The 14,993-nt window shown below is 45.0% G+C and overlaps 1 protein-coding gene across 7 annotated transcripts in view; it reads right to left on the reverse strand.

Annotated features, from left to right (window-relative positions):
* Klc (kinesin light chain) overlaps nucleotides 1-14,993 on the reverse strand; it is a 116,241-nt gene that overhangs the window by 16,531 nt on the left and 84,717 nt on the right. For 2 of the 7 annotated variants that reach the window (XM_077664882.1, XM_077664883.1), the window contains exon 8: nucleotides 1,163-4,114. The exons of 4 other annotated variants lie outside the window; for them this stretch is intronic. In XM_077664882.1, coding sequence (XP_077521008.1) covers nucleotides 3,959-4,114 — 156 coding nt within the window. In that variant the 3' untranslated portion in view covers nucleotides 1,163-3,958. Of the gene's footprint in view, nucleotides 1-1,162; nucleotides 4,115-12,819; nucleotides 14,769-14,993 lie in introns of those variants that run through there. One more of the 7 variants, XM_077664884.1, reaches the window with a different exon arrangement.

Consider the following 14,993-nt stretch of genomic DNA (forward strand, 5'->3'; position numbering starts at 1 on the left):
AATTCAAACTTCAGCGTCAAGTCCGATAAGGGCTGAGTGAGCGCCATTTGGAAGTGAACGGTGCTGTATTGTAGTCTCGGGAATCTGCACACGAGAAATTGACTTGCACTGCAATTTGCTCGCGAAAATGGCCGGTGCTGGCACTACCCATACTTGGCTTCATGGTTTTCTCCAAGTTATAATAGCGGTCTTTCAAGTCAAAGGAGCCTCTTAGTAATTAGAATGCGGCTACCTATTGATAAAGGCCAAGTTCGTTTTGTCCTGAGTGTCCCTTTAAGTAATGAAGTAGTAGACGCGCCTTCAATACACCCGTAAGAGACAGAAACCACATAAATTACCTTTGCTGTCAAGGTCTTGGACTACAAACAGCAAGTGTGCTAGTGTTTGGAGGTATTTCAGTGATAGCCATCATGTTTACTGTCTTGAATTTACCAGCTTGGACAAGCAGAGACTGTCTTTATTATGGTGTCTTCGACTGGTCCCTATGGAGCGCCCTGATAAAGAGTCCTCCCATTCGGCTGGTTCTTTTGGAGCGTTGGCCTCCAGCACACAGTGCTCTCACACAAACCTGCGTGTGCATGGTGGAAATGCAATGTTTTTGTGGTTGATAGTGGCAGTGTCAGCTAGCCAATTTTTTTTTTGTGGTGATCACGCTGATCAAGCTCGAAAGTCAAGTTGCAGTGCCAGCCAAATGCCTTGTGAGTGAGTGCTCTGATGGTGGTATATACATGTGCTTTGATGAAAAAGTATCATGTTGAATTGAAAAAAAGCGCCAAACCTTGCTACTGGTCGGTCTCAGCCAAAAGGCTTTTGGGTTTGCTTCGTTCACGTGACCACCCCGAAAGCACCTCACATATTCGGCCAGGTGGCGGCCTCCTCCGACTCAGGTTCAGAGCTTGCTACTGCTCTGCGCACTCTCAGTCAGCCAATCAAAGCGACCAGTCGAAGGCACCAAAACAGAGTTCTAATGGCCAGATTTCACTTTCTGTGATACTTGCCACACGAAAACTAGGGCATAGAGCACTCCATAGGCTTTTGTATTCTGGCAACTATAAACAACTTGCAAATAAAAAGCTCGCCCTAACACACACAAGATTTCACAATAAGAAATTGGCTGAGAACAATAATCCACATGAAACTGAGAGAGGCTCACACAATGAGAGAAGGTGGTGCTATGTTTATTACTTCAATAACAAAATGCATAGAAGCACCTGCAAAACATAATTCATATTGGCTCCACAAATAGGCCCACATTAAAAAGTCCGCAAAGGCCATCAAAAAACAAAATATTCCATAAAAAAAAGGAAAAACAAACATTGCCAGGCACCTAAATAGGCCTTGGGCCTAAAAGCTTGAGCACTGGCATCGACTAATCTCTTGACCTTTACACTGTGACACACAATTCATCACACAGTGGGTACCAAAGACACCACAAGGGACGCATTCTCTTTAGCAGGGAATATGCTTACTCCTTTCGAGGAGTAAATGCATCATCTGGATAAGCGTATGTTTACTCTCATTTGGGAGTAAAAATAACGCCCAGAAAGACGACCTAAGCTTGACACAATGGTCAAACCTTTGACAAAATACAGTACCCGAAAATACTCTTCGAAGGATTTTTTTTTTCCCCCATGCACACGACCATGAGACAGCCTTGGCCAGCGAGCCATATTCTCTTTCCCTATGTCAACAAATCGGAACATATGTATACAGGGGCACTACTTGTTATAAAACAGTGCAAAATAAATAAATTGAGAAGCAGTATTAGCAGCACTGCTTGACCATGACATCTAATCTTGGCTGTGGAACAGAAAGGGACTAAGCAGTTGGAAAGTGCTGGTCTGCTCAGAAAAGTACTTAGCCACATTTCCCCCGCCTCCCAGTGATGCGGTTACCTACCAAGCCCTTTTAATACAAAATAAATTGCATGCAAATGCCTCTATACTCAATGCATATAAAATACACGCCTCAATCACCTATCCTCCACTAAAGTAGGCACACACCATGTTATTGATGTATATTGTTATCAGAGAATAGAACAACTATGCCATCATGCAGTTACACATCTAAGCAGCACCTCCTTGCGAAGACTGAAGCAATAAAAAGGTTCTTCAGAAAGCCTGTTGGAACACTTTAGGAGTCAACGATGCCCGATGCAAGCTGTCCATTAAAAAGTGCAACAAGTTATAAGTATCACAGTTCATTGTTGCTCTGAAGACACGTGTTCCTTCATCTCTGCTCTTGAAGAACTGCTTTGAGGTGCTCAAAGCAAACACTAATGGTAAAGGTGAGCTGCACATGGCAAAATATCCTTCCCACTTTTGTTCCCGAGCAAACCAGCTTCTGGGGACCACTGCTTTAGTGTCCTCGAGGCATCGCGCTTTACCTCAGTGTGCCCTGTCACATCAGTGACATAAGGTCCACTGCATTACACAAGCCCTAAAAATGAAACTGGCTGAGTTCACCAAATGAACTTGTGTTCCTATCAGACCCAGAAGTGGGAATGCAACTCAAATTCAAGAAATAATAGCGCGTGACTTACACTATTCACACTAAAACCTAACTGAATGATCTTAAATCCTGAATTTTTTTTCCTTCTTCCTATACAATATTGTATCCACAGGAGAATTTGAAATCTCCAAAACACCTAAACAAGTGCAACAACTAAAAACAATTTACATTTACACTCAATGGAAAGTCCCATAAAAATGGTGCTGAAGATCAACACGCAGGCGCGCATTTCCAGCTTTAAAAGCTGAACGCGTGGAAGCTTCCAAACTCATTATCACTGAATTTAACATCATGCAACCTTTTTGCATTTTATGTGGTTGAAAAAGCCCGTGTTAAAACCAACAATCGATGGGCAAACTACACTGCGCATAGCTAAGGTGCCAATTGTTCCCTCTTTCAAAGAAGCGCATTGCTAGGAGTTAAACTACACAAACAATTCATGCGAGAGAACAACAAGAACAAGAGTGACGCACCCATGCAATGCATCCACAAGCACAGCACTTGGGACTTCAACTCGATACATTCAAATTGGAGGCAAGCGTGAGAAGGAGACTTCTACATATAATGCTCGGCAAGGGAAGACACTCAACAGCAGAGCGCATTTCACTAATTTTCCTGCACATTAAATCCTCAACCAAGAACGAGAGTAGAAAAAGCGCAACACAATACAGGCTAGGGGTGGCCCCTAGCAGAGCGTGGCGCTCTGTAACAATTCTTTTTGAAATTCATTCTTCGCCACAAAAGGGGCTGAAACTGCCAGCGATGTCATGACTTGTAGCGAGCAAGCACTGAGAGTCGCAGCTCTGGCTGCCTGATGGCAAGCAGACAAAAGAATGAATCAGAAAAATAAATTGTTACAAAATACGGACCCAGACCATTATATTGGACCTTTACTAGGAGCATGCAAAAGTGTAAAAAAAGAGAATGTGATCTGTGGTGCATATGCTCTCGCAACGGACTTCCTGACAGTGAGTGCAGTAAGTGCTCTAGTTCTCTGGATAAGACAGATGCATGGAAGAGAAGCCCAAAGACACCTGTAAACTTATGCATGCACAACAATGACCCACATGTGGTCCACGTACACAAGTCAGGAATCAAAGCTCTTTTTTTTTTTCGTCACGCAGAATGTCTCACACATTCAAGAACACAAGCGCTGCATGCCTTCTGGAGCTTGGTACCCGATGGCACGCTGACAATAAGTAAACGTGGCAGCATGCGGAAAAAAATGACGCACACATGCAGGGCCTACTCCCAAAGGAATGAACGGTACAAGCATTGGTAATGTTGCCGATCAAAAGGCGCTTCAGGTCGCAGGAAAAGAAGGTCCGAGAAGACATCGGCTGAAACGCAGTCCACACACCTCGCGTCCACCTCCGAAAGGTAGCTCCTTCTCTTGCGGAAATACAAGAAGTAGTAACAAGAAGAGCTAGCACGGTTCCAACAAGAATTAGGACGAAGACGACGAGGGCGAAAGGGAATGGAAACCGAGAGCGCTGAACAGTTTCGTCTTAATCCCTTGCGGTGGCTGATCGCTGCGCTGGGCACTGGAGGCTGTAGACGGCGAGAGTGGAGTTGAGGCGTTGACGGGCGGCTGCTGTGCTGGCTGTCTCCGCGACAGCAGTTTTGTTTGCAGCAAATGTGGGTTTGTCATGTTCAAGTGTTGCAGGAGCCAGAGTTTAACACAAGTTTGGAAGCAGAGTTAGAAATGCGGGACATTTATTCAACACGTACACAGCCGCGAAACGGTGGCGATTTTCGATGGACGAGAACAAGATTTTTTTGTGGGCATTGAGTGCACGTCCATTTCAGTTTGCCATTTTTGGACGATCACATGCAGAGGAAGATTCCAAAATTGTGCACCATAGGTTTTTATAAGGCCACAAAGAAACAAACAGCAGAGCAAGTTTCGTATTTTCAGAGGCGAAGGCAACGTTTACGCAGAACCCCAAATGGTCACAGGAAATGATTGAATCAAGGGCGAAATTTCCCGCAAGTCAAACGGAAAGAACGTGACACCCAGTTTTGTAGGATACCACGAAGCGATATAATATGCGAAGACACGAAAGCATTGTGCGTTTTTTTTTTTGCGGGCAAGAGGCCATGTTTTAGAACACATGACGGCCACGTGAAAAAGATTTGTGAGCAGATTAATATTCGTAAATTAAATATTGTTTTAAGTATGAGGACAACAAAAGTTCAATAGTTTCCAGGGCACACAGCACGATTTTGGATGATTTGGGTGAAGGGAGGGGATATGAGTGAACGAGGCATGATTAGCAGGAGGCAAATGGTTCCCAAGGTGCGATGAGAGCGGATGGGACAGAGGAGGAGAAAAACAAAAAAAGGAGGAGGGGGCAGGGAAGCGATTTGCATCAAGTTTGTATGCGACACAAGCAACAAAACATGTGTGGGGGAGGGAGAAAGAAAGAAAGAGCAGTGGATGGGAGAGAGACAAATGAATAAGAGGGAAGAGAGAAAGAAGAGGGAAAACAAATGATAAGGAGAGAACAACTCAAAGAAAACGAAACAAAAACAAAGAAAATGACACAAGAAACACGCACAAACAAGAAAGTAGGCGACAGTAAAAAAAAAGAGTGTAACGTAGTGAGGGAAGAGAGACCGCGGCATTAGACACAAGATCCCCCGAAAACCTGCTAGCAGTGCAGACATGGGAAGAAAGCTGCACCACCAGTGAACGCCAAAGCAAGTGAGCCAACTAAGTACCCTAAACTGGTAGTAAACACCCTCACCCCTCAACAGAGTATCTGAGGCACGCAAGATATAAATAAATAAATGAGGCCTTACTGGTTCACACTGCATAGCCTCGATTAACAAAACAGGCCCTGGTCTGAACGCAGGCCACTCACAAAGGTGTTCCCTCCCACAAAGTTCATTATTTTAACACATCTGAACCCAAAACTATTGCCTAGCAGTATGAAAAGTCTGCAGCGTGTGCGAGGGCAACCCTGTTGCTGGCCAAAAACGAAAGCCAACGTTCAGGCAAAGCATGAGCACGTGTTGTTGAACAGCAAATGCGCCACCTGCGGTAGTTCTTGTTCAGTCACTGGCCAAGCCAGCACATGCCACTCTCGGTAATGCGAACTCAAATGTGGCCGGAAATTTGTTCAAGCCTTTTTCAAAGAACACAATGCTGACAATTTGGAATATACCTGGTTGTTCAAATTAAGAGACCGTATAAATGACATTCCATTGTATCTGAACTGCAGAATGTAAAAACGCAAGCACTGCCAACACTTTGTTGAAATTCCAGCAAATGCGGCTTGCTGGGCCTAATGATTGGCAAGTGTTCGTGCAACCCAATAAAAGCAAAGGTTTAGACCACAGTCTATAATATAAACTCTCTGGTTCCAGTGCACAATGCAAGAATCAAAGCACTGTAATAACACAGAGACTTAAGAGGGGAAAAAGCTGCAAGGTACTGATGTGGAATATGTGTCATTGTGTGCAGCAATATCCATCGCTGCAAACTATGAGGACACACTTCCAAACTTAACGCAGCTGCAGGAGAACTGCAAACCATAACAAACCAGAATGTAGGCTGGTGAATTAACTACCGGGATGCAGTAAACAACAAAATAAAAGGGCACTGAGGACACACTGAAGTTGGCCTGCGTCGACAGAGTGCGGCGTTCTTATGGCAAAGCGACCACTCTCACTGACAATGGAGCTTTTATAAGCTTGAAAATGACCGAAAAAACGGAATACGGGAGCCCCCATTGCCTGTCGATTTCACGGGTCAACTGTGCGTCAGCATTGGATTTTGGGCGTGGATCCCACAGGCCATGCCACTGCCATTCATTTCACAATGATGGCAACCAGTTCTTCCCGGCAGAGACGTCAAGAGTTTCATCGAGTGGCGGGAAGTATTTTAATTCAATTTTCTCAGCTATAAATGCCTCTTTTGTTGCCAGGCAAATGTTAAAGAGAGAATGAGCAAACTAATTTTCACCGCGAACAACTCTATGGAGCTCTCCACAGTTTCATTTTAAACCTGAACACAGCACATTTGTGGCAAGGGTTTGTGGCCAAGGTGTAGAAAAAATGAAAGGTGGAATGGTGTGTTTGTTCGTGCATCTACCAAGAAGTTTCACACTACTGTAAAGTCTCAGCAAATAAGGGCTTTCCTTTGCTGCTCCTGCCGAGTAATGATCGCAGCAGCGACCGTGCCAAAGCTGACACAGTGTTCTTACCACTCTGTAAGTATGCTTCGAGGGCGCTGCTATAGCCGCAAGCACAACACATACTCCTCTCAAGTGACCACCTCAGCTATTGCTTCATATTACGACTTCATGTCACTAAGCAACACAAAAGGTTCAACAGACACCGAGAAGATTTGGCCTAGAGTCCAGTCTCGCAAAATCTCTTTTTGCTGCTTGCAAATGATTATGTGCTCTTTGTTCACAAACAACTTTCTGTGGCACTGCAGTAAGCTCTGGAGGACAGAAGCGCAAGTGTCTTTCCACCGAGACGTTGACGAAAGCAACAAATCCGATGTGCTCAACATGAGAATGACCCTGTGAGCTGCCCCTCAGATTTACAGGACTAGCTAGCAAGGGAGAAAGCAGCAATGAAGGCATTGTGTTGGTGACCGAAGCTCTGGTCTTTGGCTTTTCTGGGGGATGGTGGGAGGAGGAAATAACCCTTGCAAGACTACTTGGCGCAGTGACACGGCACGGGGACAAAGTCCTCTGTTGTTCCCTTCCTTGCCTAGCCTTGGCTGCTGTGCCACAGAAAGGCCAACTGCAAGCATAGTAAGACCTACTTTCTACATTGCAACGACTGCATCTTGTCACACCACATACTGGCAACAAAAAATTTTTCAATACAGCCCTGTTTGGTTCATCTCCTTTGCTTTTACAAATATCGTGTGCTTTAGTTTCCCAACTGTGCAAGAAATTCGGGACAAAAATGTAGCACTCTGCTGTTACAGCTGCACATGCACAGCCTCATGTGTAGGCTGTGCATTCCAAGGGATATTGATGGCAGCTCCATCCAATAACTGTTCTCAGTAAAAAAAAATTCTGTGACTCTTTCTGACTATGCCAATGTTTGTTCAGCAGCAAAAGACACACTCACTGCTGAGAATACCGAGTTTAAACATGAAAATTTTCTTTTCTTGCTCTCAATTCAAAATAATGGCATCGAGGTCAAAGAGGACTATGTGATCGCCATTTAAAAGTGAACTGCGGGTAGCCTAGATGCAAGGATCCATGCACAAAAACTCAATTTTTCATGAAAGGTAGTCTTTGTCGTAGAGACGTGGTAATCTATTGATACACGCCATGAACTTCTCAGTCTCTCTTCAATCCACAATACAAAGACTACTTAGTTTATGCACATAGCCGGCGCAGTATACTAATCCACTCACTTCCAATCCTATCTGGGCACAAATGAGACTTCTGTGAGGACCTAAATTGCCACCCGAAGCATGAGCACACAATGAATGCCTACTTTGCTCTATTCGGCATCTAGAAAATGAAAGATGAACAAGGATGTTCAATTGCACCTTGAAAGCAATATCCACGAGTTTGGCAGATGCTATATTGCTCCTTTATTAACAACAAATTGAGCAAACATGAAAGACACACAGCAGCTGAGGCTGACTGGACAAGTGAAATCCTGTCAAAGCTTGCCCATCAAAGGTTGATGTCCGCCCATCAAAAGTTGCCCATAAAAGGTTGATGTGATTGTTTATCCCGCCAACTTCGCCTCCTATGCGTGTCTTCCATGTCTGCGCATTTACTTGTTAATAGAAGCCATGAACCAGCTCATCCAGCAAGAGGTACTGCTCAGCTATACTGCTCTAGTAAAGGAGTTCTCAAAATGGGTTCTGTGGAACCCTTGGGTTTCTTGAAGTGCTTTCCAGACCCTCTAAATATCTAAATAAATCCATGGACGCCTCAGCCTCCAGCTTCCTTTTTAGTGGTCACTTTGTTTTCAGACACCTTTTTGTAAATGGTCAATAACTCACTAAAGACTGTTAGTCTATTCAGCCAGCCATTATTATTGAATTTGGCCCCTTCTACTTTGAGAACTTGTGCACTTGCATGCTCTTTAGGCAGAATGGGACAGAATGCAAGACTTGCGGAGCTCTTCCGCACCTTTTGTAAGCCGCTGTGGTTCCCTGAGGCAAAAAACATTTAAGAACCCTTGCTTTAGTGGATGCATTGCACGTTGTGGGTTGATCTTGGTGGCTGTACATTACTGCTGTCGCTCATCTTCTCAAAGAAAATCTCCAAAAAGTTGCTTTCAATACTAGCGCCATCATCGCTGCTAAGGAAGATATTGATTGTTTTTAGTTATAAAGACCATGCCCGCATTTACTCCTGGTGACGGCTATCTGGTTTGCCGGACAACAGCAAAATAAAACATAAGCAGATGAAGCAACCACTGCTGCCATCTATCAGAAAAGAAACCAATATCCTTCAACAATTTGCCAATGCGTGTCATCTCAGGATGACTGTAAGAAGTGCTCAAAACCACAGGTCATCACAACATACACCTGCTTACCATGGATGTCAATCTGATAGCTTCGGAAACCAATAGGTTGAAAAGACACCGAGGGAAAGCTCCACCATACTTTTCATCTTAAAAAAAAAAAAAAAAAACTCGATTGCTTGGCCTTTTACGGTTCTCTCGACCTTCATTTGGCAGCTAAGGATGCATTCAATGCTGGAAAATTTGGAGTTACAAACAATGTTTCTGCCCTCAACTGACTCAGACTTATGAAACTGATGATGATGTGAACAGAAATATGAGCTTGGTGACCACCAGTTGGAAGCGTATGAAGTCCGGTCTAGCCTCCTCCAAAGTGTGCAAACAACGGTTATTGATGTCATCTCAGACTGCATGCGGAAATGGCCTGTGGTGGCAATAACTGTATTATGTATTTACACGATTGTAAGTCGACCTATTTTTCAAAATTTGGAAATCTGAAGTGTGTGTGTGTGTGTGTGTGTGTGGGGGGGGAGGGGGTTGACTTAAAATCGAAACCAAAGCATCGCACCATAAATAAAGGCGAGATGAATGAGATATCAGGCATGCTACAGGGTGGTTGGATTTTTGCTACGCGACTCCCGTCACACCGCTCTTCGTGCTGGCCTTGAGCAGCTGCTAAAGTCAATGCACAGAACTGGCATCCCCACCCTGCGCGAGGGGGCCGATGGTGGCTGTCGATAAGCAGCAAACCACACCAGCGCACTCCCCACACATGGCTACAGATTGCGTCTGCTGATAAGCGGCGGTGGCCCGTTAACACATTCACGTTCTACTCTCAACAGGCGTTGTCAAAGTTTTTTTTTTGTTTACTTTCAACCATGCCCTCAGTGTTCAAGGGAACGAACATAGTTGATCAGTAAGGCATGTTGCAAATAAATTCACACAGACGAAAAAGAGACAAGGCGCTTGTCCGTTGTCTCCTTGTCTCTTCTGTTCTATTTGTGTGAATTTATTTGCGCCAAGGTGGTTTTTTTTCAAGCTTCAAAAGAACATAGTTGATGGAAGGGCCGCTGTTCCAATCGCGGCGGCACCCCCACTAGGAACTGCAGCGGCGCCAGGGAGTGTCGGTAGCCAACGGAAGAGCCGACACTGCTCACGTGTAGTTTCTCTTTGGCTCTGACGCATTTCACTACTGCAGGCCATGTTTCACAGTTTTTAACATAGTGCTTCGTCATTGGTTATTTGTGCTCTGGGTCCGGTAAGCAACCGGCGCTCGTTCACGGCTACATTCGAGATGGCTGCCATTCTTTACGCCGAAGAAACGAACAACTGTGCGCCGGGACGCAAGTTCGACGTTCGCAACGGGTGACACCGGTGTGGCAGCTGCACCGAGGCAAAATTTTCAGCTGTTACACGCGATGTCGTGATGCGGCTGTTTGCGAAGTGCGGGATTTCGCTGCACGACGTTGTTAGAACGACGAGCTATGGTACCGCAGCAGCAATCACGACGGCAGCGCTAGTGAGGACGATGGCGCAAGTGTGGATGAATAGTCCAGTGACTAATACATTTTCGTTTTAGAATGTGCCAATGGGCGCTCCCGCGTGCGGCAGCCGATAGCAGCTGGCGATAAGTGGAGGCCGCAGGATAGTGCTATCGCATTCTATTACTAAAGGCCAAGCAAAAACGACCTCCAAGTTTTTTTTTTTTTTCGGAAATGTGAAGTGGGGGGGTCAACGTACATTCGAGTCGACTTACAATCGTGTGAATACGGTATTTTTCGGCCTTTCTCAGTACATAAATTCCCCATTTTCAGTGAAAGCAGTTTCTCTGTCATTAGGAAGAGGTAATCAATCGCCCCTCTGACCCTGCACTCAACAGACATAATCCAGCGTGACTGAGAGCTCGGAAAATACATTAGTTGCAACTGTAGCAGAGCTGGAGATCTGGCGTGACATTTGAACCTTACAACGGTTTATGTATGCACACTGAGAGTCAAACTGTACCTCATGACAAGGATGACTTGTGTGCTGTGTACACATGTTGCTGTGCCTCACACCTTATCATGCAATTTTTGGTAGATGACAACTACCTGACAGGTGGGCTTGGAAACTACAAACAATATCAAGCTCTGTAGACGGTAAGAACACCTGCCAGCAACCACTCAGCAGGCAGCCGCTCCTGTACCGTCTATGACTGGTACAGACTATGTGCACAAACTTTCCACTGCCACAAGTGAACTAGAGTTCCAGGTATTGAGACCAAAGGCGAATTGCAATCAGTGATCCAGAGCATTGCTCTGAGCCAAGAAACTTGCCACAGTATTGTAAATTTAATCAATGAATGATATGTATGACACGTCCTAGGTTGTGTGGGGCAGGGCAGAGCAGTCTGCAATGGAGCGAATTACTCTGGATACACGTTTCTAACCCAGGATGTGAAAACATGCTTTCTGGTTCAAGGAGCAACAAAAAACTCCGGACTGCAAAATGGGATTCACCATAACTGAGGCTGCCTTTGAGCTTGCAGCTTTGCCAAACTTCCCTGACTGTCGACCATCAAAGTACATGCCTTTTAAAAATGTGTAGCACAACATCACAAGGTGAGGGGATTACATTGTGAAGCTTAACAAATACTTGCCAAAAGTATTTCCTTCCAAAAACTCAAAAGCGCTAGCTTAGCTTTGCAATATACCTTTCAAGCATCTCCTAAAGAATGATACAAGAGGCCGTTTGGCCAAGTGCCTATACTTCTTTCCTGTATTTTAAGCAGTGCTTGTAAAGACTGACAGACAACTGACAAGTCAATCATAGGATGTGCTGATAAGTTTATGTGTGATGGTGCCGTGAGTTTGCGCCCCAGAGCTGTAGTCTGCACTCGTACCTGTTCTCCGAACTGTTAAGCACCACTGCTCTTTTAAAAACAATGTAAAACAAATGCTTGTGCACAAGCACACGCATCCCTCCCTATGTTCCATGTTGAAGCTGATGTTGGGCTTAAGTTTTCAGCTCAACAGCATGTCAGGAAATACCCCAACCGAACCACAGTCAACATACTGTCTAGAACATCGACACCGGGTGCACTAGACTCATATCAGACTGAAAAGCTGATGTATGTACTATGGTTTTGCAATATTCATCACCACTGAAATTTGTCACACATCTTGCAAAAACCTGTGTCCTCCACCATAATAATGGATATCACCATGAAAAACCAGTGCTTAGAGTACATAACAGTTCATAGTTGATTGGAGGCACGACCCAAAGTATTCAGCAGCGCACTTTCGTGTGACCTCGGAATGGTCTACTACCTCTCGGTTAACGCTAACGCTTTTCACTTTTTCCGTGTGCCAGTTAGGCCACTTCGCGGCCTTCCTCACTTGGTCCCTCGTTAACTACGGATTATGTGCAACGAGCCAGCAGTGCTGAAGAAGACAGCAAAAGAAAGCAGGGCAGAAAAGGAAAAAAGTGCACTGTGCTGTGTCCTAAGAGTGCTCTTGAACCTCCCTGCTGGAGGGCAGTGATGTTCCAGTTGGGGATATTTCCTCTTTTTCGGGGAACCTGAGGCATAAAATTTGGCAAAACAGGGAATGCTTGGAGAGTTTTGGGAAACTTTAAGAGCTGAAATTTGGCCACTTTCTCCAAAATGCTGGAGTTTTCAAGCTGATACAGGGATAAAAGGGCCGGGACAGATAAATAGGGAATAGAGCCAGATAGGAATTTTTACTGGCACAAAATGGCCAGAAATAGTGTCACATAAGGCTCTTTACTCGGGGAGTTTTCAGTTTCAGCACAGAACATCACTGCTAGAGGGAAGTGAAAAGCCGCAGCCAGATGAAGCAGCAACTTATTGCAATGTAAAACATTTTATTGTGACCACTAAAAATGTTCCAAACGACACGACCTCACTTGCTGAGGAAAGGCAATTGTGGCACTGAATATTGAGTGTATAAGTAGATGCCCAAATCATGGCAAATAACCAACAACAAAACTGTGACTTTCAAGCAAAATGAACAAGGTTAAAAATAAGCTCCATTAAAAATTTGAGTATGCTCCAAGAAAAAAAAGAATAGCACAAACACCCTGGCAACCTTAAAAATCCCTAGCAACCGAACACCAGTACAAAGTGTTACCCCTAGCCACCTATGTTACTCTCTGGTAAAGAACCCAAAAGTGAAACCAAACATAGAAAAACCAAGAAAACAACACAGGCCTCTGTAAAGTGCATCAGAATGCAACTTGGAACTAAGTGCTCCACCCCCTAAAAGTTTATCGCAGCATCCCACTAAACCTTGCAGTTAAGTGAACACTAAGTGAGTGTTGTTAAAGTAAAAGAAAGAGATTAAAAACTGGCAACAGCACGACACCATGCATATATGAGCATTAAATCTGGCACATAAATTCTCACAAACTTGTATAAATTGGCCTCTCCCAGTGAAATGTAGAGCAAAGACGCTAATCGCAGGTTAAAAAAAAGATAACAAATAAGTAAGCCTAAACCTACCACCGTTGACTGTAAAGACTTAATCTCACATAGCGTAAAGTTGGGGAGGAAAAAAAAAAACAAATAAAACATGCATCCTGCCATAACCCAAAACAAAAAATTGCACTCACATCACAATGAATCACAGTAAGCTCTGGACTACAAACAACAGCTGCTTATAATAGGAACTTTGGACCTCTTCTATCACAGTTAGGTTACCGTAGTTAAAAATCGAGTGAACCTCCCTCCCTGGTGGCTTGAAAAGTGTGCCTGAAAGGCCGCCTGCTTTCAGCATGCAGCACCACTGGCCTCACTGAACACCAAGGTGGTTCATGGCTGTAAATGCATCGCAGAGTGGCATCCCGCTTCCAACAGCACAAGACACCACGCCTGCCACTGACTTTCAATGATGTTGGCTTTGTGGAAGAAATATGAAAATTCTAGTATTAGCATCTGCTTAATCAGTCTTTTATCTGTGTGACGTCAGCCCTACATGAAAGGCGAAATCAACAGTGGCCCACAGTGGCACCTGGTCTCATTCAATTGAACTTAGTCAGCAATGCATCTTGATATTCCAGTTACATTACATAAAAGGCTAAGCAAATGAGCAGGCGTCTGCAGTGCTGTGCGGTGACCCGTTTCTATAAAGTGGCTTGTGAAACTTTGTGCTGACGCTGCATTTGAGGACATCAAGAAACACTATATACACTGTGCCAGTTGTATCAGCAGAGTGAGGACTACGATAATGTTGATCATAATAACGCCATCATGCATACTACTGTGCAACATAACCTGATGATGTTCATCTTGTTCAAACTGTCACTAGCAGACACATGTAACTGTCGGAGCTCGCACAAGCTTGTGCTGCAGGCTCTGACAATGCAAGTCAGTGGCGTTACTGGTGGGGCAGCCTTCTAGACACTAGTTTTAAAGCGGCATTTGATGTGAAAAACACATCACAGGAGCAGGATTTTGTGCTCGCACAAGAACCCGTTTCCTCATTTGAAGTACTGCACTGCAGTTGTAAGTGCTACCTGTCTGTGATCTGAGTGTTAGTGAAATACAATTACTCCCTACAAAACTGTAATTACTTGAGTTAAATCCACCATGGTGTTCAGTAAAGCCAGTGCCGCCTGCTGCATCGGGCAGGGCTGACAGACAGAGCGCGCGAGAGAGAACTGGAGGAGGCTCAGAAGGAGAAGAGTCCCGAAGGGCTCTGCCACCGAGGCCAGAGCTTGGAACGGCGCCGGGGCCACACACGGCGCGTCGGGGTGCCCCACATGCAAACGGCCGGCTGTTGGTGCTGCCGCTGCCACCGCTAAAGGAGAGAACATGGTGCTGGGTGGTCAGTGTCTCAGCTGGCAGGAAACCCCACCGCTCTAGACAGCTATCAGTCTGCGCCTGGTCACCTAGATTTGCACAGAGGCTCCGGTGAATGCTGCCCACAATCCCGCAGCCAGTGAGACCACGACAACGTGCATTTACTGTGCGTGCGATAACATATTCAAGGAACACGGAGACCAGCCCAATCCGCCCCACGAAT

The sequence above is a fragment of the Amblyomma americanum genome, chromosome 5 (genome assembly GCF_052857255.1).
Source record: "Amblyomma americanum isolate KBUSLIRL-KWMA chromosome 5, ASM5285725v1, whole genome shotgun sequence".
Taxonomy (NCBI): domain Eukaryota; kingdom Metazoa; phylum Arthropoda; class Arachnida; order Ixodida; family Ixodidae; genus Amblyomma; species Amblyomma americanum.